The 23,108-nt window shown below is 41.2% G+C and overlaps 1 protein-coding gene and 1 long non-coding RNA gene across 2 annotated transcripts in view; one reads left to right on the forward strand and one right to left on the reverse strand.

Annotated features, from left to right (window-relative positions):
* The first annotated feature begins 98 nt into the window (after positions 1-98).
* On the forward strand, positions 99-5,115 carry EXOC8 (exocyst complex component 8). The gene has a single exon (XM_002832437.5). The coding sequence runs from the start codon at positions 99-101 to the stop codon at positions 2,280-2,282; it is 2,184 nt and encodes a 727-aa protein (XP_002832483.3). The 3' UTR covers positions 2,283-5,115.
* A 16,337-nt stretch (positions 5,116-21,452) lies between these two features.
* Positions 21,453-23,108, reverse strand: part of LOC129060996 (uncharacterized) — a 28,596-nt gene continuing 26,940 nt past the window's right edge. Inside the window, exon 3 of the long non-coding RNA XR_008527909.1 lies at positions 21,453-22,544. This is a non-coding gene — a long non-coding RNA (uncharacterized LOC129060996). The remainder of the gene's footprint in view (positions 22,545-23,108) is intronic.

The raw sequence follows: 23,108 nt of genomic DNA on the forward strand, positions 1-23,108 counted from the left end.
TCCTCAGCCCAGGAGCTCGGCTGGCCTTGGGTGGGTCTAGACAGCCGCGGAGGCTGCGGCGCCGTTAGTGACAGTGAGTGCGTGAGACCCGGACGGAAATGGCGATGGCGATGTCGATGTCGGACAGTGGGGCGAGCCGCCTGCGTCGGCAGCTGGAGTCAGGGGGTTTTGAGGCGCGGCTGTACGTGAAGCAGCTCTCGCAGCAGTCGGATGGGGACCGGGACCTCCAGGAGCACCGGCAGCGCATCCAGGCGCTGGCGGAGGAGACGGCGCAGAACCTGAAGCGCAACGTCTACCAGAACTACCGGCAGTTCATAGAGACGGCCCGCGAGATCTCCTACCTGGAGAGCGAGATGTACCAGCTCAGCCACTTGCTGACCGAGCAGAAAAGCAGCCTGGAGAGCATCCCGCTTACGTTGCTGCCTGCCGCAGCTGCCGCCGGAGCCGCCGCCGCCTCTGGAGGGGAGGAGGGAGTCGGTGGGGCGGGGGGCCGAGACCACCTCCGAGGCCAGGCCGGCTTTTTCCCCACCCCCGGGGGTGCCTCCCGCGACGGCTGCGGTCCAGGCGAGGAAGGAAAGCAGCGCACTCTCACCACCCTGCTTGAGAAGGTGGAAGGCTGCAGGCATCTGTTGGAGACGCCGGGACAGTACCTGGTGTACAATGGGGACCTAGTGGAATACGATGCGGACCACATGGCCCAACTGCAGCGGGTGCACGGCTTTCTCATGAACGATTGTTTGTTGGTGGCTACCTGGCTGCCTCAGCGGCGGGGGATGTATCGCTACAACGCTCTCTATTCCCTAGATGGTTTGGCCGTAGTCAATGTCAAGGACAACCCGCCCATGAAGGACATGTTCAAGCTGCTTATGTTCCCCGAGAGCCGTATTTTCCAGGCCGAAAATGCTAAAATCAAACGAGAGTGGCTGGAAGTGCTGGAGGACACCAAGAGAGCCCTCAGTGAGAAAAGGCGAAGGGAGCAGGAGGAGGCAGCGGCCCCTCGAGGGCCACCCCAAGTGACTTCCAAGGCCACTAACCCATTTGAGGATGACGAAGAAGAAGAACCAGCTGTTCCTGAGGTAGAGGAAGAGAAGGTGGACCTCTCCATGGAATGGATCCAGGAGTTACCTGAAGACCTGGATGTCTGCATTGCGCAGAGAGACTTCGAAGGGGCCGTTGACCTGCTGGATAAATTGAACCATTACCTGGAAGATAAGCCTAGCCCACCTCCTGTAAAAGAACTAAGGGCCAAAGTGGAGGAGCGAGTTAGACAGCTCACTGAGGTGCTAGTTTTCGAACTCTCCCCAGATCGTTCCCTGAGAGGTGGTCCGAAGGCTACTCGCAGAGCAGTTTCACAACTGATCCGGCTGGGCCAGTGCACGAAGGCCTGTGAGCTATTTTTGAGAAACAGGGCAGCCGCTGTTCATACTGCAATTCGTCAGCTTCGCATTGAAGGTGCCACTTTACTCTATATTCATAAGCTGTGCCATGTCTTCTTTACCAGCCTTCTCGAGACTGCAAGAGAATTTGAGATCGATTTTGCAGGCACTGACAGCGGCTGCTACTCTGCCTTTGTGGTCTGGGCAAGATCAGCCATGGGCATGTTCGTGGATGCTTTTAGCAAGCAGGTGTTTGATAGTAAGGAGAGCCTCTCTACAGCAGCTGAGTGTGTAAAAGTGGCTAAGGAGCATTGCCAGCAACTGGGTGATATCGGACTGGATCTCACCTTCATCATCCATGCCCTTCTGGTGAAAGACATCCAAGGAGCCTTGCACAGTTACAAAGAAATCATCATTGAAGCCACTAAACATCGCAACTCTGAAGAGATGTGGAGGAGGATGAACTTGATGACGCCAGAAGCCCTGGGTAAGCTCAAAGAAGAGATGAAAAGTTGTGGGGTAAGTAACTTTGAGCAGTACACAGGGGATGACTGCTGGGTGAACCTAAGTTACACAGTGGTTGCTTTCACCAAACAGACCATGGGCTTCTTGGAAGAGGCCCTGAAGCTGTATTTCCCAGAGCTGCACATGGTACTTTTGGAGAGCCTGGTGGAAATCATTTTGGTTGCTGTTCAGCATGTGGATTATAGTCTTCGATGTGAGCAGGATCCAGAGAAGAAAGCTTTTATCAGACAGAATGCATCCTTTTTATATGAAACAGTCCTCCCTGTGGTGGAGAAAAGGTTTGAAGAAGGTGTGGGGAAACCTGCCAAGCAACTCCAAGATCTGAGGAATGCATCTAGACTTATTCGTGTGAATCCTGAAAGTACAACATCAGTGGTCTAATGTTTGGGTCTGTTTATATGTGTATATATATACAGAGAGAGAGCTTATATATTATTTATATTTATATTAAGTTGTATTACCATACTCTATAGTTTCAAACACAACTTGAAAATTAAAAGTGCCCTCTTAAAAATACAAAAATCAAAAAGAGGAAGTTAAATTAAGCCCAAATAACAAAAATACTGGAATTATTAAAACATGTAGTATGCTAGCTGTCCTTTTAAATTATGCTAATTCTCTTCTTCTGAAATTATGGTCACACTATACATTATAGCATTTCAGTTTTATCCTTTGATAAAACACTTTTCTTTTTTCTTTTTTTTTTTTTTTTTTTTTTTTGAGACAGGGTCTCACCCTGTTGCGCAGGCTGGAGTGCAGTGGCAAAGTCTCGACTCACTGCAGCCTTGACCTCCCGGGCCCAGGCAATCCTCCCACCTCAGCCTCCCATGTAGCAGGAACCACAGGCAGGCACCACCACACCCAGCTAATTTTTGTATTTTTTGTAGAGATGGGGTTTTGCCATGTTGCCCAGGCTAGTCTTTTCTTTCTTTTTTTTTTTCCACAGTATATATTATACAGCAGAGTCATAATATCTATAAATACATAGAGTTTAAGTATGTTGTGAAAAGTTTCCCAGTTCACTAAAATGTTAGGTTTCCTAAAGGGTACAGTGCCGTATAAAACACCCTGTCTCATATATTTCTCCTCAAAACGTTGGACAATTTGGGAAAAGGAAAAGAGTTGGGAAAATTGGTTTTAAGGTAAGTTTTAGTCAAAAGAATTTTTTCTTGAAACTAGCTGGTTTGTGGATTCAGATACTCTGATCCTTACAGAATCCAAGAGGAAGCTTTCATAAAAACAATTCAGCAAATATTTCTAATGTAATTTGAATGGCTAATTTTCAATTGCTAATTAGCAGCTTTGTAGTACTTGATTTGGGAGCATTTGCTTGGAAATCCTAAGGACTATAATAAAATTTTTCAACATATTTCTAAATTGTGTGAGTTTCCAGCTGTAGCTTTTGTCTTTGTCACATTTTAAAAAATAATAATAAGCAAGACACATTGGGGACTCTGGCAGCAGTTGCCAGGTTTTAGCTGCCACCGCTTCAGTATAAGATATAGCTGTCCCATTCTCCCTCATTCAGGGTAGGATATATAGTGACCCAGACTTCATGCAAATGGAAAAAAAGTTTTAACTGAAATATTTATTTAGATTTCAGGGTCTAGATGGATGGGAAATTAGAAAAACATATGCAAATCTCAGTGTTCTCACTATGACCACTCTGAGCAGAGATTTGATTTTGTTTCTTTTTGTAACAGTGAAAACAGGTGAGACAATGTGCCCAAAACAAAGGGAAGAAGAGAACCTTCTGTGCCTCCTAAACTGTTCCATGCTGCCTTTTTCTTGTTTCATTTTTTATTTTTCCTTGCTTTGTTTTTAAACGTGAATATAATGCTTACTTCAAATTGTTTAGTAAAACAAAATAACTAAAGAAATGTGAGCTTCCCAAGGTTTCTAAACTATCGCTATTGTATATTCTATAACATTCCTTATACTTTGAAGGAAACTGTGCTTGCTGTGATCCATTTTGTCTCTAGCTTCTAGTTGTGATTCTTGTCCATAAGCACCAAATTTGATGCCCATGATTTCAAAAGGTCATTTCTTTTATCTGAATGAAAATGGTGGTACTAAGACTGTGAAAATTATGTGAAACCTAAAATAGTTGCCAAAGTGGCTCAGGGTTGTAAAATTCATTGCCTTAATTATTCATGTGCCGGATCAACCCCTTTATTTTCTCTTTAGCTATGCATATTTAAAATATTGGAAAGTATCAGATTTACAGATTTTCTTTGACTAATTTTTTCACATAACTTTAGGATTTTCGAAAGTTATAACCATAACTGGATATCTTAGCTGAGCAAAGGCGGTTATAATTTGTCTTTTTAAGATCACTGGAAATTGTTAAAATTTTGTGATAATTATGATTATTCTGTGCCATTTACAGTTTCTAATACTATACTGTATGAAATATGTATAAATATGTGATACTGAGTCTGTGAAATGATACTTCTGAAATCAAAATTCCTCATAAGGCATGAAGTTGTAAAAACTTAAACGTGTATAGTTAGATATTTAAATGGTTGCTTCTTCATAGAATTGTCTGCTTTTTAAAACTGGAAGTACAGGATTTTCTTCAGGTAAAATCTGTGTGTTCCAATTACAGTTGTAGCTGAAGGAAGTATGCTTTTGGTGAGTCAATTAGTATGGGAAGTTGACTAAAGACCCCCAGTGTTGTAACGTACCTTTGTACCCAGACAAAACAATTATGTTACATTCCTCAAAGTGGCGTGGGCTTTCTTCTCTAATTCTTTTGTTTTATTAGACCCAAGACAAGTTCTAAAAATTGAATGCAACGAGAGATTGTCCAGAAATATAATATATACTAAAATATACCACTTAAGCATTGATTGCCTTTTCTTGTTTGCTTCAAGAATATAAAACTTGTCACTTGAGCTTGGAATCATGGGCTTGATTGAATTAATTACTCTTGGGAAAAAAGACACCTTGTGGCATTAAGTCTTGCTTTGATTAAAGCCTTATTTCACATAATTGCTAAAAATTCGCTTTTGTTTAATATACTACCTATAGTTTAATTATCGGCACTTGTATTTTGTAACTTGATATCTTACCTAGGATTGGGAATTTGGGACATGACATGTACTATAAAAGTCAGTCTGTGTACATACTGCTTATTGATGTGCTGTGATATGAGGGAATCTGAAATGTTTCATAAAAATAAAGCTTAAAAATTGTCTTACACTGGATAAAAGTGATATTACGATATTATATCTATTGCTCTTCTTTAGTTGGTATTCAATATTTTTATATTCTTGTTACTGAAATATTCTTTGAAGACCCTAGTTTTTTGTTTTATTATGTGGGGAGGATACTTAGAAAGCTGTTTGCTAAATTAAGTAAGTGTTCTGCTTACCGTCAGAATTGTGAATAAATCAGATCTCAATTTTTTAAAATTCCCTTGAATGGAAAATTTCAGAGGTACAAAATATGAATTTATTCTAAAAAAGTAGATTTTATACCATCTGCACATCTCTAAATAAAGAAAATAAAATGTAGGCCACAAGACCTAGGAACTAAATGACAAGGCTCGGCTTTTTTTTTTTTGAGACAGAGTCTTCCCATGTTGCCCAAGCTGGAGTGCAGTGGCGCGACCTCTGCTCGCTACAATCTCTGCCTCCTGGGTTCAAGCCATTCTCCTGTCTCAGCCTCCTGAGTAGCTGGGATTACAGGGGCCCGCCACCATGCCTGGCTAATTTTTTTATTTTTAGTAGAGATGGGGTTTCACCATGTTGGCCAGGCTGGTCTCGAACTCCTGACCTCAGGTGATCCACCCGCCTCGGCCTCCCAAAGTGCTGAGATTACAGGCGTGAGCCACCGCGCCTGGCCAGGCTCGCCCTTTTGAAAGTAATATGTATATCCTGAGGAAACTATCACATATTTAAAAGTATTGAATGCTATGCTTCATATTGACTGTAATGTGGGAGTGCAGAAGAATTTTAATAATTTTAAACATACTTTGTCCTCTTAAGATGCTTAGAAATTGGAAAAGGTCAACAAATATAAGTGAGAGAATAATCAAATGCACAGCTGTGTACAGTGGAAATACCAAGAAGGAAGAGAGCAGTGTACTTTTAAGGAGTTTAGAAAGTTCTCATGGAATTGTTGGCATTTGAGCTGGTCCTTGAAGAATGGACAAGACTTAAATGTGCAAAGAAAAAGGAAGAGTAGGACCTGAGCCCAAGGCACAGAAGTGGGAATGTGGGTGTCATATGAAGAGACCTTCCTGGATGAATTGCAGAGTTTGGAAAAGCGTAAATAAGCCACATTTGCCTACAAAGTAAGCTTCAATCCATATGCAATGTGCAGAAGAGTTAAAGTAAAAAGTCAAAGTCCTCATCCCCCAACAATCCCACTCACTAGAGGTAACCACTAGTAAGAATTTCATGTACATATTTTTCCAGAAATTGGATCATACTCTGCATACAGTTCTGCATCTTGATTTTAGTCACTTAGCAATTCAGTGTTTTAAGACATCTCACATCAGTACCTCTAGCTGTACCCCACTGGATTTTTCTTCTGTGATTGGGTAGTTGTCAATCACAGTGAATGAATATATCATAATTTTGCGTTTTCCAATTACTTGGTTGGCTTCAAGTTTTGGTGATTACAAAAAAAAATTCTGAAAACCTATGCACATCTTCCTATTTGCTTATGTGAATATATCTATGGGATGTATTTTTAGAAATTGCTCTGCCAAATTACATTTTAAATTTAAGCATTACCAGTTGCTCATCAGGAGGGTTATATCATTTTTAAGTTCTCTCCAACAGTATAGGAAATTACCTGTTTACATGAATGCTTATAAACATGTATTCATTCATTGTTTAAGAGTAGTCTTGCCGGGCACAGTGGCTCAAGTCTGTAATCCCAACACTTTGGCAGGCTAAGGAGAGCGGATTGCTTAAGCCCAGGAGTTCGAGACCAGCCTGAATAGCATAGGTAGACCCCCGTCTTTACAAAAAATAGAAAAATTAGCCGGGCGTGGTGGCGCACACCTGTAAGTCCCAGCTACTCGGGAGGCTGAGGCAGGAGGATTGCTTGAGCCCAGGAGGTTGAGGCTGTAGTGAGCCATGATAGCACCACTGCACTCTAGCCTGGGGGACAGAGCGAGACCCTGTCTCAAAAAAAAGAGTCATCTTATTAGTAATAATATTCATTGTTACTAATCTCTGTGAAAAAATAGCTTCTATGTTGTTCTCATTTTTGTTTGTTGGTTGGTTTGTTTTTTGAGCCAGGATCTCGCTTTATCGCCCAGGCTGGAGTGCAATGGTGCTATCGTGCCTCATTGTAGCCTCAACCTCCCTGGCCTGGCCCAAGGGATCCTCCTGCCTGGCTAATTTTTAAATTTTTCTATAGATACAGGGCAGAGGTTGGGGGGGTGGGTGTTCACTTTGTTGCCCAGGTTGGTCTTGAACTCCTAGGCTCAAGCAATCTTCCCACCTCGGCCTCCCAAAGTGCTAGCATTATAGGCATGAGCCACCATGCCCAGCTTCTAGTTTTGTATGTAATTATGAGTGAGGTTGAACAACTTTCTTTTTCTATTAAGCTTCCTATTTATATCTTTTGCCACTTTTCCCTTAGATTATCTGGTATTGTGATTTTGTGGGAGTTTATTGTATATTTAGGAAATTAACCCTTCATGTGTACTGCTGTAGTTTTTCTTAGTTTGTCATTTGTTTGTATAGCTGTATTTATTTTCATAGTATGGTAAATTTTAACCTGTTATGAAGCCAGATTTATGTGGGTTTTTTTCTTTATGACTTCTATGTTTTGGGTTAGGCTTAGGAAGGCCTTACCCACTCTCAGATTCTAAAAATATGTTTTTCTTCTAGTAATTTATTATATTTTAATATTTGAAGTTTGCTTCATCTATTATTCATTTTAAAGTAAGTGGTGATGGCCGGGCACAGTGGCTCACGCCAGTAATCCCAGCACTTTGGGAGGCGGAGGCGGGCGGATCACCTGAGGCCAGGCTGGCCAACATGGTGAAACCTCATCTCTACAAAAGTACAAAAATTAGCTGGGCATGATGGCGGGTGCCTGTAATCCCAGCTACTTGGGAGGCTGAGGCGGAGGCTGCAGTGAGCCAAGATCGTGCCATCGCACTCCAGCCTGGGCGAGACAGCGAGACTCCGTCTCAAAAAAAAAATGTAAGTGATGATGTCAGAATGCAATTTCACCACAAATAATTAGCAAATTTTCACAACAATTTTGAATCATCCTTTTCCCCTACTGATTTGAAATGCCACTGGTATTTCTATTTCTGTTCAGTACCAAGCTATTTTGGTTAACTGTAGTTTCGAAATTTAATAACTGGTAGGGCTGGTCTCATTCTTCTGTCTCAGGTTTTTCCAAAGTACTCTCATCCCTTGGTCTGTGGGGAACCGGTTCTAGGACCTCCCTCATATACCAAAATCCACAGACGCTCAAGTCCCTGGTATAAAATGGTATAGAATTCACATATAACCTATGCACATCCTCCTGTATGTTTTAAATCATCTCTAGATTACTTAGCTGAGAATATCTAATACTATGTAAATGCTATGTAAATAGTTATACTGTATTGTTTAGGGAATAATGACATTTTTAAAAGTCTGTACATGTTCAGTACAGACAGTCTTTTTGAAGTAGTTTTTATCCCTGCTTTGTTGAATCCATGGATGCAGAACCCATGGATATGAAGGGCTAACTATATTCTCACATAGTTATATTCAAGTTGTATTTTGAATGATTTTATGACAATCTTTTACCAAAGGGCCAATTGTATTCTCATGTTTATTAAAGTTGTATGACAATTTCATATCAGCCCCCCAGAGAGTTGGCATTTGGATTGAAATCATATTGAGTCTCTAGATTAATTTAGGGAGAATTGACATCTTTATAATTTTGAATCTTCCTATCCATGTATATGCAAGTGTTTTGTATTTCAGTGGCATTTTCAAATTTTCTTCGGGTAGGTCTCTTTCTTAGTGTTTATTCCAAAGCATGTCATCTGTTAATGCTTTTGTGAATGGAATGTTTACCTCCATTATGTTTTCTGATTGTACATAGGAAACATCCTGATTTTAATTACAAATATTGTAACCAGTGCCTTATCTAATTATTTTATGAATTTTAATAGTTTTCTGGTTGTTCTTTGGAGTTTTCAAGTACACAATTATATCAATTGCAAATAAAGATCATTTTACCTCTTCTCATTTTCATACATCTTATATAGTTCTCTTAATAGTCTATGTTAAGTTAAACATCCAAAACTATGTTATATAATATTTTTTTGCTCAGTATTCCTGGTAACATTTTTCCTATTTTGCCTTGAAACATGATGCTGGCTTTTGATCATCGTGTAAAGGAAAAGGTCATCTATTCCAGTTAACTGAGATTTGTGGGTTTCATCTCTTTAGTTCGGGAATGCATATTGAATTATCAAGTGACTCTCAGCGCTTATTGAGCAAATCATTATTTTTCTCTTCCATCATATTAATGTGGTGTTTAAAACAGTTTTAACACTGAATCAGTTACACTCTATGAGTTAGTTTTATTTGGTTGTAATATATTACTAATATATTGCCCAATTCCAATGAATATTTCATTAGGATTTTTGCATTGATATTCATTATCAATATTGGTCTGTGGTTGTGTGTGCACTACCTTTGTCAGGCTTTTATCATTCACCAAAAGACTTGTTTTAAAGGTATGTGGAGCATAATAATAATGCTGAAATGGTAAGACACATTCCCATTTATTTTGATTCCTAAACAATCAGAATGAAAAAATTCAGTATGGTACAGGTGACTTGTATCACTTCAAACCATAATTAGCCACTCTAAGCTTAGGGACAGTGTAAGTTCTTCCCAAAAAGAGATAAACAGGCATTCTATTGAATCTCATCCCCATTTCAGACTATATCAGAGCTTGTATGGGATGTGGAAGATGTTTTTGTATGTCACGTGTATTCTGTATTTATTGAGAAATGTGTTATACACACACAGAGAATATTTGCATTTTTTGTATTCCCAGCAGCTTCCCTAGAGCAGCGTTGGGCATAGCACAGACAATTGGTAATGCTAATTGAGTTAATACCATTAGATGTATTGCTTTAATAACTAATGACAGTTCTCATTTATTGGTGCTTAGCTTGCACCAGACACTTTACACACATTATCTCATTTAATCCTCACACTAACCATGGTGATGCTATGCCCATTTAAAGATAAGGAAAGAGGCCGGGCATGGTGGCACACGCCTGTAATCCCAGCACTCACGGAGGCCAAGGTGGGCAGATCACTTGAGGTTAGGAGTTCAAGACCAGCCTGGCCAACATGGTGAAACCCCATCTCTACTAAAAATACAAAAATCAGCCGGGTGAGGTGGCAGGTGCCTGTAATCCCAGCTACTCAGGAGGCTGAGGCATGAGAATCACTCGAACCCAGGATACGAGTTTGCAGTGAGACAAGATCTCGCCACTGCATTCCAGCCTGGGCGACAGAGTGAGACTCTATCTCTAAATAAATAAATAAAAATAAAGATAAGGAAAGAGACTCAGAGGGATTGCTATTTGGCCACGGTATCTTGCTGCTGAGTGGCAGAGCCAGTATTCAAGACCACGACCCTGTTCAACTCCAAAGCCCATGTTCTTTTCACTCTGTCTTTAAACAATTATGTATAAGCACCGTATTTCATATCAGTGCTTCTAAGTAAATATTCTGAGGAGAACATTTTCTTGATGTTCTCAATTAGTAAGAATCAGAATGTTTGTCATGAAAAACGATGACAAAGAATCTGTGAGCCCTCACTGGAGGGATCATTTATCAATGATGATGATGCTCCTAGCAGTCTGGTGCATGTTTATCAGATTATTTTATTTAATCTTCATGTCAACGCTACCAATGAATTGAAGTTTTGTGAAGGTAAATAAATTGCAAGCAATCCGGCTTGCAAAGGGTCACCTAAATAAGTACCCAAGCAACATCTGAACTCAGACAGCCTTCCTCTAAGGCTAGTATTGTTAGGCACTGAATTATATTATTGGATTATAATATTATAATGTTGACACCTCACTAATACAGATTGATCTTTATTTCAAAGTCATATCAATCCACAATTTTAGGTACCCTGTTAAAAGTACAGGTACTGTATTACCACATTTTAGAGAGTATTTTCTGTGGTTCTCCTTAAAAAAAAAATAAAGTAGCAAGTTGAAGTTTATGAGAGAATTAAAACCAAGTTATTTCCCTTAATACCAATCAGTACATCATTGAATTCTGAGCAATCGGGAATACTAAATAGATTCTCAAACATGCAGAAACTTCACTGGGCATTAAGAGAGGAATAACTTAGCTCCTGCAATAGGTGGGTGAAATTCCTAAAAACGAGTGTGAGTGACATTTAAATAGGAAACCTGCAGGAAAAGAGCATTTTTTTTTCTCATGTCGTATTTGATCAGTTGGTCTAATAAGCTGGCTTAGTTTCAAATCCATTAGTTTACCTTGCTAAACACATTAAACAAAGTTGTACAAGCCAAGCCAGTCTTGGTAAGTCTCTTAAAGTTATCTGTGTACATATTCTCATTGCTGGTAGGAATTTTGTAATTCAAAATTTTGTAATTTTGAATTCTGTAAACTGGCACACCTCTTGTGGATGGCAGTTGGCAATATTCATTAAAGTTACAAAATGTACAAAACTGTAGAAGTTCTTTGACCCAGAAATCCACTTCTGGAAATTTATCCTGCAAATACATTTGTGTGCTTCATAAATGAAATGTGTTCATTAAACAAATGTATATGATTTATGAACAGATGTTTTATTGCAACATTTTTTCTTTTTAATTAAATAAATTGTTTTAATTGGGAAGCCTCCTGAGCCAAAGTAGGCTCACAGACTTTATGCAGCATTTTTTGTCATAGCAAAAGATTGGAAATTGCCCAAAGGTGTATCCATAGGAGATTTATTTAATAAACTTTAGTGCATGCATACAATGTAATACTATGCAGCTTAAAAATGAATGTGCCCTGTATGTACTGATGTGGCAAGATCTCTAAAATATGTTGTTAAATGGCAAGCAAGGTACACAACAATAGTATAGTATGTTACTTTAGGAGTAGAAAAGGAGAAAATGAGATTGTAAGTAATATTTGCTTATATTTACATACAAATTCTGAACAGGTATCAGTAGGTAGAACTGAGTAGATGGGGAAAGGGATGGAAAAATGTGAATTTTCATTTAGAAAATGTTTGAATATATCACCTTTTAAAAACACGAAATAATAAATACATGTGGTGTCTTAAAAATAAGACTTACTCTTTCCATTTTGTAATATGTCTTTCTGGCACTTTTTTTCTATATGTATGTGTTAATTCGGAGAATACATATTTTTAAAGATTTTTTATTTTGAAAAATTTCAACATATAAAAAGGAACAGAATAATATAATAAATCCCTATATACTCATTACCGAGCTTCAACAATTATCAGTATTCTGTCATTATTGTTTCAACTATACCTAACAACTCTCCACCCCATCCCCACTGGGGTTATTTTTTGCAATTTTGTTGGAACATAAATTTACACACATTGAAATGAACAAATCTTAGCTCTCCAATTTTGAAAAAGGGATCTACTCCATGTAACAATACCCAGTCACTATATAGGACATTTTCATCTCTCCAAATAGTGATGGTGTTACTGTTCTTCTGTATATGTCTGTTCTAGTTATTATATAAAACTCTTTTTCCCCTGGCTTCTCTTTTGGAAAAAAGAAATCATATTTTCATTCATAATTGTGAGCTGTAACACTTAGGCAGAGACCCTGAGCTATATCAAAGGAAATGTTCGTCACATTTCTGCAATTCTAGACTTCCAGCCCTTGCTATGTGGTGTTAAGCTGGGAAGGGTGCTATGGGAATTTAGGTGTGGTGGTGACTCTGTTCTTTCTTCAGAAGCTCCTAACTCGCATCACAAGATGAAACCTCTAAGATGGTACTGTCAAGATGGAAGCCATGTGCGATTTTAAAATTTTAAGTTAATTATCAATTAAATGGAAAGTTTAAATGCAGCTCCTCAGTTACACTAGTCCCATTTCAAGTGCCCAGTAGCCACCTGTGGCTAGTGACTACCATATTGTACAGCACAGATTTAGAACACTGCCATCGCCACAAAACATTTCACTGGATGGCTTATCTAGGTTGGGAAGGAAGATGGGACCTCAAAGAGGTGGAAAGTGAAGTTTGCAAGGTGGAGAACTGTAATCATGAAAAATGGTGAATGTTTTACCTTTGCCTCAAGTGTACTGTTCCACCACTGTCATTTTCTCTCCTTTTAAAAGAATCATTTCTCACTTCATGGTTTATTTTCTTTTTACCTACAGTTTCATTCACTTTTTTTATTGTTCAAGTCTTTCATTCCCTTATTCTCTCCTTTCTCTTGCTGTTTCTTTTTTCATTTAATATGATTTATTGATTAGCAAGAGAATTTTGCTTCCGGTTATGGTGGCCTAGGCATTTCTGACCAATCCTTTCCTGAGAACAATTAGAACAACTTTACACATTATATATGCAAGGAATATGTCTGAAGGCTGCAGTAGGATAGAAAATATATCTGGTCTTTGTTCCTGGTTTCTGGCATAGAACTTCAAAAAACCTTGGCATTTCCTGAATGATGTTTTTGTTAAGTTAATAAGGTGACTCCTATTTGGGCCCCTAGATTGGGGCCCAATCTTCTGGATTGGGGCTGGTCACCAGAAAATTGACCATATAATCATGGAACTGGAACGTTAATTTCCTGCCCAGCTTCCCCCCACCACCACAGAAGAGATGGAGAAACTGGAGGTTGAATTCAATCACTTGCCTAATGATTTAATCAAGCATGCCAATGTAATGAAACCTCAACAAGAACTGTACATCGAGGACTGGGTCGCTTCCTGGTTGGTGAACATATTGATGTACTGGGAGGATGGCACACCTGGACTCCACAGGGACTCCAACTCCCCTCCAGATCTTACCCTATGTGTGCTCCATTTGGCTGTTCCTGAGTTGTATCTTTTACAATAAAAGCTGTAGCTATAAATATAGTATTTTCCTGTGTTCTGTGAGTCATTCTAGGAAATTATCAGACCTTGGAGAGGGAATGTCATGGGAAGCCCCAAATTTATACCCTGATGGGCAAAAGTGTGTGTGGCTTTGGGACACCCCAGGACTTGTGACCTGCATCTGACGTGGGGGCAGTCTTATGGGATTGAAACCCTAAACCTGTGGGGTCTTGTTCCCCATGGCAAATCCATGAGTCTGCAGCAACCTCAATTCTTGCCTCCTCAGACAAAAAGAAGTTGACTGAGGGACATAAGGCAGGAGGAGAGGCTGAGGCCAGTTTTAGAGCAGGAGTGAACGTTTATTAAAATGCTTTAGAGCAGGAATGAAAGAAAGTAAAGTACACTTGGAAGAGGGCCAAGCACACGACTTGAGAGATCAAGAGCATGGTTTGACCTTTTGACTTGGGGTTTTATCCATTGGCATGCTTCCTGGGTCTTGCGTCCCTTCTCCCGATTCTTCCCTTGGAGTGGGCTGCCTGCATGCGCAGTGGCCTCTAGTACTGGGGAGGTGAGCATGCACAGTGTGTTCACTGGGGCTGTACACATGCTCACTTGAGACATTCTTCCCTTACCAGTGGGATGCCCCTAGAACGTCATATACCAGTTAAACTCTGCCATTTTGCCTTTTCGGGTGCATGCTTGAGCCAACTCGCCGTACCCCTGAGATCTGATTAGGAAGCTGCTGATCACCAGCTTCAGGTGTTTGCGTCTAGTGGGAGACACCTGTTCCCTGGAGCCAACTGCAACCAATTATTATTTTAGCGACATCAAGGGAATTTGGGATTGCTAGTGCCTCTGGTGGTCTACCTCACCACTGCACTCCAGCCTGGGTGACAAAATGAGATGCTGTCTTTAAAAATTAAATTAAATTTAAAAAAGAGAATAATAAAAACAAAAACATACAAGTCAGGAGAGAAGTACATAAAATTCAAATGATTTAAGTTCTTGCATTGTCTGTGAAGAGGTAAACTACTTATTTATACTCTAATAAGTCAAGGTTCACATTGTAATCTCTAGGGGAATTACTAACAGAATGTTTGTTTGTTTGAAACGAAGTCTCACTCCGTCGCCCAGGCTGGAGTGCAGTGGTGCCATCTTGGCTCACTGCAACCTCCACCTCAGGGGTTCAAGCAATTCTCCTGCCTCAGCCTCCTGAGTAGCTGGGATTACAGGCATGCACCACCATTCCTGGCAAATTTTTGTATTTTTAGTAGAGATGGGGTTTCACCATGTTGTCCAGGTTGGTCTTGAACTCCTGACCTCAAGTAATCTGCCCACCTCACCCTCTCAAAGTACTGGGATTACAGGCATGAGCCACCACTTTAGCCAATTTTTTTTTTTTAATGTTTAACTACAGATATAGCAGTGTTCATGCACCATTATTTGTAATATCCAAAAGGTAGAAACAACTGAAGTGTCCATCAACAGATGAATGGAGAAACAAAATGTAGTTTTGTTTCATAAAAACCATAAAAAGACATAAAATAAAACATGAATAAACATTAAAAACATAACACTAATAGAAGTAAACCAGGCCAGGTGTAGTGGCTCATGCCTGTAATCCCAGCACTTTGGGAGGCCGAGGTGGGAGGATCACTTGAGGTCAGGAGTTCTAGACCAGCCTGACCAACATAGCGAAACTCCATCTCTACTAAAAATATAGAAAAATTAGCTGGGCATGATGGTGGGCACCTGTAATCCCAGCTACTCAGGAGGCTGAGGCAGGAGAATCGCTTGAACCTGGGAGGCATAGGTTGCGGTGAGCAACATTGCACTCCAGCCTGGGCAGCAGAGTGAGACTCCATCTCAAAAAAAAAAAAAAAAAAAGAAGTAAACCAACCAAACACAAAAGGACAAATATTGTATGATTCCACTTATATGAAATTTCTAGAATAGGCAAATCCATACAGACAGAAAGTAGATTAAAAGTCAGTAGGGGATGGCTAGGCACGGTGGCTCACACCTGTAATCCCAGCACTTTGGGAGGCCGAGGCAGGCAGATCACGGGGTCAGGAGATCCAGACCATCCTGGCTGACACGGTGAAACCACGTCTCCACTAAAAATACATAAAAAATTAGCCAGGCGTGGTGTCGGGTGCCTGTAGTCCCAGCTACTCGGGAGGCTGAGGCAGGAGAATGGCGTGAAGCCGGGAAGCGGAGCTTGCAGTGAGCTGAGATTGTGCCACTGCACTCCAGCCTGGGCAACAGAGTGAGACTCCATCTCAAAAAAATAAAAATAAAAAGTTAGCAGGGGATGGGGAAAGTTAGTTGGATGGGAAGTTATTGTTTAATTGTTACAGAGTTTCGTTGGGATGATGAAAAAGTTTTGGAAGTAGATAATGGTGATGGTTGTACAACGTTGTGAATGTAAGTAATGTCACTCAATTTAAAAATGCGTAAAATGGAAAATTTTGTTATGTATATTTTACCACAATCTAAAAAATTGGGCTGAGCACGGTGGCTCATACCTGTAATCCTAGCACTTTGGGAGGCTGAGGTGGGTGGATTGCTTGAGCTCAGGAGTTCGAGACCTGCCTGGGCAACACGGTGAAACCCCGTCTCTAATTAAAATATATATATATATTAATAGTGTAAAATAACAAAACCTGTTGATTGTATACTTTAAACAGGTTGCAGCCATTAAAAAAAGATGAAATCATGTCCTTTGCAGCAACATGGATGCAGCTGGAAGCCATTATCCTAAGCAAATTAATGCAGGAACAGAAAATCAAATACTGTATGTTCTCACTTGTAAGTGGCAGCTAAACACTGGGTACTCATGGACAAAAAGATGGCAGCAATAGACACCGGGGACTACTAGAGGGGGAAGATGGAAGGAGCCAAGCATTGAAAAACTAGCTATTGGGTACTATACTTACTACCTGGGTGATGAGATCAATCATACCCCAGACCTCAGCATCATGAAATATACCCAGGCAACAAACCTACACGTGGACCCCATGAATCTAAAATAGAAGTTGAAATTATTAAAAAGGCAAAAAATAAAAAAATAAAATCCAGGTAATTGTAAGTATATAAATTATATCTTAATAAAGCTGTAAAAAATGTTTAATTAATCAGTTAATAGATGGGGGAAAATGAAACAGTAAAAATTACCCAGTCAATCCCAAAGTAAAAATGAAATGAGACAGGACGGGCGCGGTGGCTCATGCCTGTAATCCCAACACTTTGGGAGACTGAGGCAGGCAGATCACAAGGTCAGGAGTTCCAGACTAGCCTGGCCAACATGGTGAAACCCTGTCTCTACTAAAAAACACAAAAATTAGCCGGGCGGGGTGGCCGGCACCTGTAATCCCAGCTACTCGGGAGGCTGAGGCAGGAGAATTGCTTGAAACTGGAAAGTGGAGGTCACAGTGAGCCGAGATCGCGCCACTGCACTCTAGCCTGGGCAAAAGAGTGAAACTCCGTCTCAAAAAAAAAAAAAAAAAAAAGAAATGAGACAAAACTAAATATAGAAGGGGTAGAACAAATGAAAGTAAATAGTAAGATAGAAAATTTAAACCTGAACATATCATTAATTATGTTAAATATAAATGGATCAAGATCCCTAAATGAAATATACAGGTTTTTGAACTGGATAACAACAAAAATAACAGTCATATGCTGCTTATGAGCATAACATCTTGAACACAAAGCTATATAAAGAATAAAAGCCTACAAATGGAAAAAGATATACTACGCAAACACCAATCAAAAGAAAGCTTGTATAGCGATAATGATATCCAATAAATATGGATGTTAAGGCAAAAAGCGTAACTTGGAAATATGTGAATGAGCTGGGCATGGCAGTACACACCTGTAGTCCCAGCTATTTGGGAGGCTGAAGTGTGAGGATTGCTTGAGCCCAAGAGTTTGAGGCCAGCCTGTGTAACACAGTGAGACCTCCATCTGTAAAACAAACAAAATATATTTTAACTAAAAATGGTACACAACTCTAAAAGAAACAGACAAATTCACAAGCATAATGGGACATTTTAATACTCCTTTTCAGTAATTGTTAGAACAAGCAGTCAAAAAATGAGTAGGGATATAGAATTGTGCTGTACAAGCCACCATGCCTGGCTAATTTTTAAAAAATTTTTGTAGGGACAGGGTCTTACCATGTTGCCCAGGCTGGTCTTGAATTTCTGGGCTCAAGCAATCCTCCTGCCTCAGCCTCCCAAAGTGCTAGGATTACAGGCATGTGCCACTGTGCCCAACCTTCAAAAAGTTTTGAAATATTAAAAGATTTATAAAGTAAAACAGTTACAGTAAGCTAAGGTGAATATATTATTGAAGAAAATTTTAAAAATAAATTTAGCATAGTCTAAGCATACAGTGTCTCTAAGGTCTCCCATAGTGCACAGTAGCGTCCTAGGCCTTCATATTCATTCACCACTCACTCGTTGACACCCAGAGCAACTTCCAGTACTGCAAGCTCCATTCATGCTAAATGCTCTATATAGGTGACGATTTTTCATTTTTTATAACGTATTTTCACTGTACCTTTTCTATGTTGAGATATGTTCAGATACACAGTTACTCTTGTGTTACAGCTGCCTGCAGTCCTCAGGACAGTCCCTAGGACTGTAGAGACTGTGCAGGATTGTAGCCTAGGAGTGACGGGCTGTACCACGTCGCCCGGGTGTGCAGTAGGCCACAGCATCTAAGTGTGCGTAAGTACGCTCTATGATGTTCCCACTACCACGAAATTGCCTAGCAATGCATTCCTCAGAATGTATCTCCATTGGTAATCAATATGTGACTGTACTTCGGGCAAATACAAATACCCCAAACTTACACTAAAAAGTAATCCTACTTCCAGGCTCAATGCCTGCAGGATATGCAGGCTTTTCTGTTGCTCCCGCCTACATCTAGAACTGGCATAAGAAGGAGAGAAAAGCCCGCCTGGCCAGGCACAGCCTGAAGCCCAAGTTTATTGGGAATAAAGTTATTTGTATTTCCATCCACTTGCCTCTTGTGTCTATTTCCCAATCAGTTCCAAATGTAAGGAAGAAGCAGGGCCTGGTTAAATATCAACCCTAGCCTTAGCTTCTGTCATGGCTGGGGACACTGCCCCAAGACCAGTACGGAGGCCGGGGGCTTCCCCCGGTCGTTCGTCACAGGGACAGGTGAAAGGCTGCCGAGTTGTCCCTCTTGCCCATCCCAGCAGCACCTTCGGATTCCACGGGTCTCTGTGCTAAGCTATGGAGGCTATAGCTTCTGTGCCCATCTGTGTTTGTGGCTCATTGACCTTTTGCAAGATTGCACCCCTCCGGGGTTTTGCTCTCCCCCTGCCCTGAAGAGAATTTCCTTACTGGATTGGGAAGGCTTCACGCCCTCCTGGCTCCCTCTGCCTCCTCCTGCAAATCCTACCCTGGCTTGGGCTTCAATCATTGAAAACAAAAGCCTGAGAGGGAAACATTTTGCTGGCGATTTCTTGCTTGCTGCCCCACTGCCAACTCTTGAGACAAAAAAAACAAAGCTTATTTGTTTGAACTGTGAAAAAAGATAAAAATGTAAGGAGAAAAATAACACAAACATCAGGAAATACTATTCATCTACACATGTAATAGGTATACATTTGACTCTTGAACAATGCTGGGATTGTGGGCACCCACCACTCATGCACTCGAAAATCCACGTGTAACTTTCAACTTCCCCAAAATTTCCCTACGGATGATAGTGTGACCGTAATTGGTGGGTTCTTGGTCTCGCTGGCTTCAAGAATGAAGCTGCGGACCCGCGGACCCTCGTGGTGAGAGTTACTGCTCTTAAACGCGGTGCGTTGCGAGTTGCTCATCCCTCCCCGTGCGTTTGTGGTCTCGCTAACTTGAAGAGTGAAGCTGCATACCTTCGCGGTGAGTGTTGCAGCTCACAGATGCGGCACAGACCCAAACAGTGAACTGCAGCACGATTTACTGCAAAGAGCGAAAGAACAACGCCTCCACAACACGGAAGGCAACCTCCGCAGGTTACCGAGGCTGGCTTTACCTGGCCCCACCCACATCCTACTGATTGGTCCATTTTACAGAGAGCTGATTGGTCCACCTTACAGAGAGCTGATTGGTCCATTTTGACAGAGCGCTGATTGGTGCATTTACAAACCTTTAGTTAGACACAGAATGCTGATTGGTGCGTTTACAATCCTTTAGCTAGACAGAACAGTTCTCCAAGTCCCCACCTCTCCTAGAAGCCCAGCCCGCTTCACTTCTCACTGGCACTCGCGTGGGAGGGGGGGACTTTGTGGCACCTAGCCAGGGCACTCTGGCAGGCCAGAGGGAGCTCATCCCCCAGTCAAGCCCAGCAGGCGCCGGCTGGCCTCGCCCAGTGCAGGGTCTGCCAAGCCCACGCCCACCCGGAACCCTCACCGGCCCGCGAGGGCAGCGGGCAAGGGCTGCTAGCACGTTGTCACCTCTCAATAGCCTGCTGTTGACTAGAAGCCTTACCAACAACATAAACAGCTAATTATCACATATTTTGTATGTTATATGTATATATGTTATAAGAATACAGTATGTATAAGAATATGAATACATACTCATATGTATACATATGTATAAGAATACATACTGTATTATTATAATAAACTAGAGAAAAGAAAATATTACTAAGAAAATCATAAGAAAATGCATTTCCTATTCATTAAGTGGAAGTGGATCATCTTAAAGGTCTTCATCCTCCTCGTCCTCACATTGAGCAGCTGAGGAGGAGGAAGAAGAGGAGGTGGAGGAGGAGTTGGTCTTGCTGTCTCAGGGGTGGCAGAGGTGGAAGAGATGGAGGGGATGGAAAGGGAGGCAGGAGAGACTTAATGAAAAAAGTTTGAGTATAAGTGGACCCATGCAGTTCAAACCTATGTTGCTCAGTGGTCAATTGTGTATAATGGGCCTCACCAGGATTTTAAATAAAGAGAGAAACAGAAAGAAAAAAAAAGAGAAAGAGAAAAATATGTGTGAGAGAAAAGATAGACAGACAATGGACCTCAGTGAAAAACAAACAAAAATGGCTGGGCACGGTGGCTCACGCCTGTAATCCCAGCACTTTGGGTGGCCGAGGTGGGCGGATCACCAGGTCAAGAGATCGAGACCATCCTGGCCAACATGGTGAAACCCTGTCTCTACTAAAAATATATAAATTAGCCGGGCGTGGTGGCGTGTGCCTGTAATCCCAGCTACTCGGGAGGCTGAGGCAGGAGAATCGCTTGAACCCAGGAGGCGGAGGTTGCAGTGAGCCGAGATCACGCCACTGCACTCCAGCCTGGCGACAGAGTGAGACTCCGTCTCAAAAAACAAAACAAACAAAAATGTGTAGTCGCAGCTTGAACCTCTAGCAGCCTCATTAGGAGAACCTCAGAGCCGTATCCCAGGGCTGTTCCATTTCTAGTAGGTTGCAGGGCAGCTCACGTGACCCTTGGATAGCTGTTGTTGCTTTTTTTTTTTTTTTTTGGTAGAGATGGGTCTCACTATGATGCCCAGGCTGGTCCCAAACTCCTGGGCTCAAAGGATCCTCCAGCCTCAGTCTCAAAGTGCTGGGATTACAGGCTGAGCGCCTGCGCCTGCACCTAGCCACTGTTTTTGCTCTTGGTAGCCACCTCTATTTCCTGGGCCCATCGGCGGCCCATCCCCCTGTGGTTTTCTGGCTCAAGACCAGACTCCCTTCAGCCCTCCGTGGGCTCTGCTTTCTCCCTTCCCTTCTTTGCCGGTTGAGCGTCGCTGGCGCCACCCAGTGGCCCCCATGACCCCTGCTTCAGTGCCACGGAAGGCCCAGAAGGCCCCGTCTCAAGTACCAGAGTGACATGATGGACCCCTTACTGAGCTTGACCACCTACCCTGTCTCCTTTCATTCTCATTACAGCCCAAGACACAAAGAGTTTTGCATCCATTTGGCAGATAGGAACACAGAGGCGTCAAGTTGTGATAAGACTTTGCTTACAGTTGGAAGGCTAGCCAGCACTGGGGCTGGGCTTCCAGCCCGTCCTCTGACCCAGCTGCACACATGGTCCTTACGAAGAGGATGGCAGCACTTTGCTTGTTGTTTTATTTGCGTAACTCTCTGAACCCAAGCTCATAAATAACCAAGCAACACATTCTATACTATACATTTGCTATTCCCAAAGACACAGCTTAATTCCAAATAAGTGATGAACTAAGATAATTTTCTAAATGTATTACAGACTTAAATCTTAAGACATCAAACTATGAAACTACTGCAAGAAAACACTGGGGAACCCATCTAGGACATTGGTCTGAGCAAAGAATTCTTGAGTAAGCACAAGCAATCAAAGCAAAAAATGGACAAATAGAGTCACATCAAGGTAAAAAGATACTAAGGTGGGAGGATCACCTGAACCCAAGACTTCAAGGTTGCAGTGAACTATGATTGTGTCACTGTACTCCAGCCTGGGTGACAGAGGGAGACCCTGTCTCTTGTGTGCAAGTGCCACAAAGAAGTTGATGTAACCACTGATCCGGGTTCCCTTGGTAAAGGTGAACTTGAAATTTAGGTTTCCTGAAGTCAAGGCCCATGGAAATATTTTCCTATACAGGAAAAAAAAAAAAATCAATCAAAGAAGAAAGGTGTAAAAGTAAAGTATCAGCCAAGAAGGATGGCCAGCCTTTGCCATGTCGTTGTCCTTGCAGTTTGTGGGCAGGGTGAGGAAAACCTCCCTCCACAGTAGCTGATAGGATCAGCTCTTTCAGATTCCCGGGAAGTATGCATGAGGCCTAATTAATTTACTTTTAAAAATATAAAACTCATTAAACAATAGCACTTCTTCTGAATTTGTGCTAATTATACTTCAATGAGATTATTGTTATACCATGTTGAAGATGATTTTCCAACTGAAAGTATTATGTGAGTGAGATTACAGGAATCATGCTTTACCTTCTTAGGAACAAACAAAAAACTTACTATTTAAAAAATTGTTAAACTTTCATATATATTGCTAATTATAAGGATGATAACTTATCTGAAAGCACTAGAAATACTACAAACAAGAAACATTAGGAGTACTTTGAGTTACAGAATTGACACCAAACTATAATCAATTAAGAATAATTATTATAGATCTAATGCTTTTTTAAAACCAAACATTCATTTTG

The sequence above is a fragment of the Pongo abelii genome, chromosome 1, assembly GCF_028885655.2.
Source record: "Pongo abelii isolate AG06213 chromosome 1, NHGRI_mPonAbe1-v2.0_pri, whole genome shotgun sequence".
Taxonomy (NCBI): domain Eukaryota; kingdom Metazoa; phylum Chordata; class Mammalia; order Primates; family Hominidae; genus Pongo; species Pongo abelii.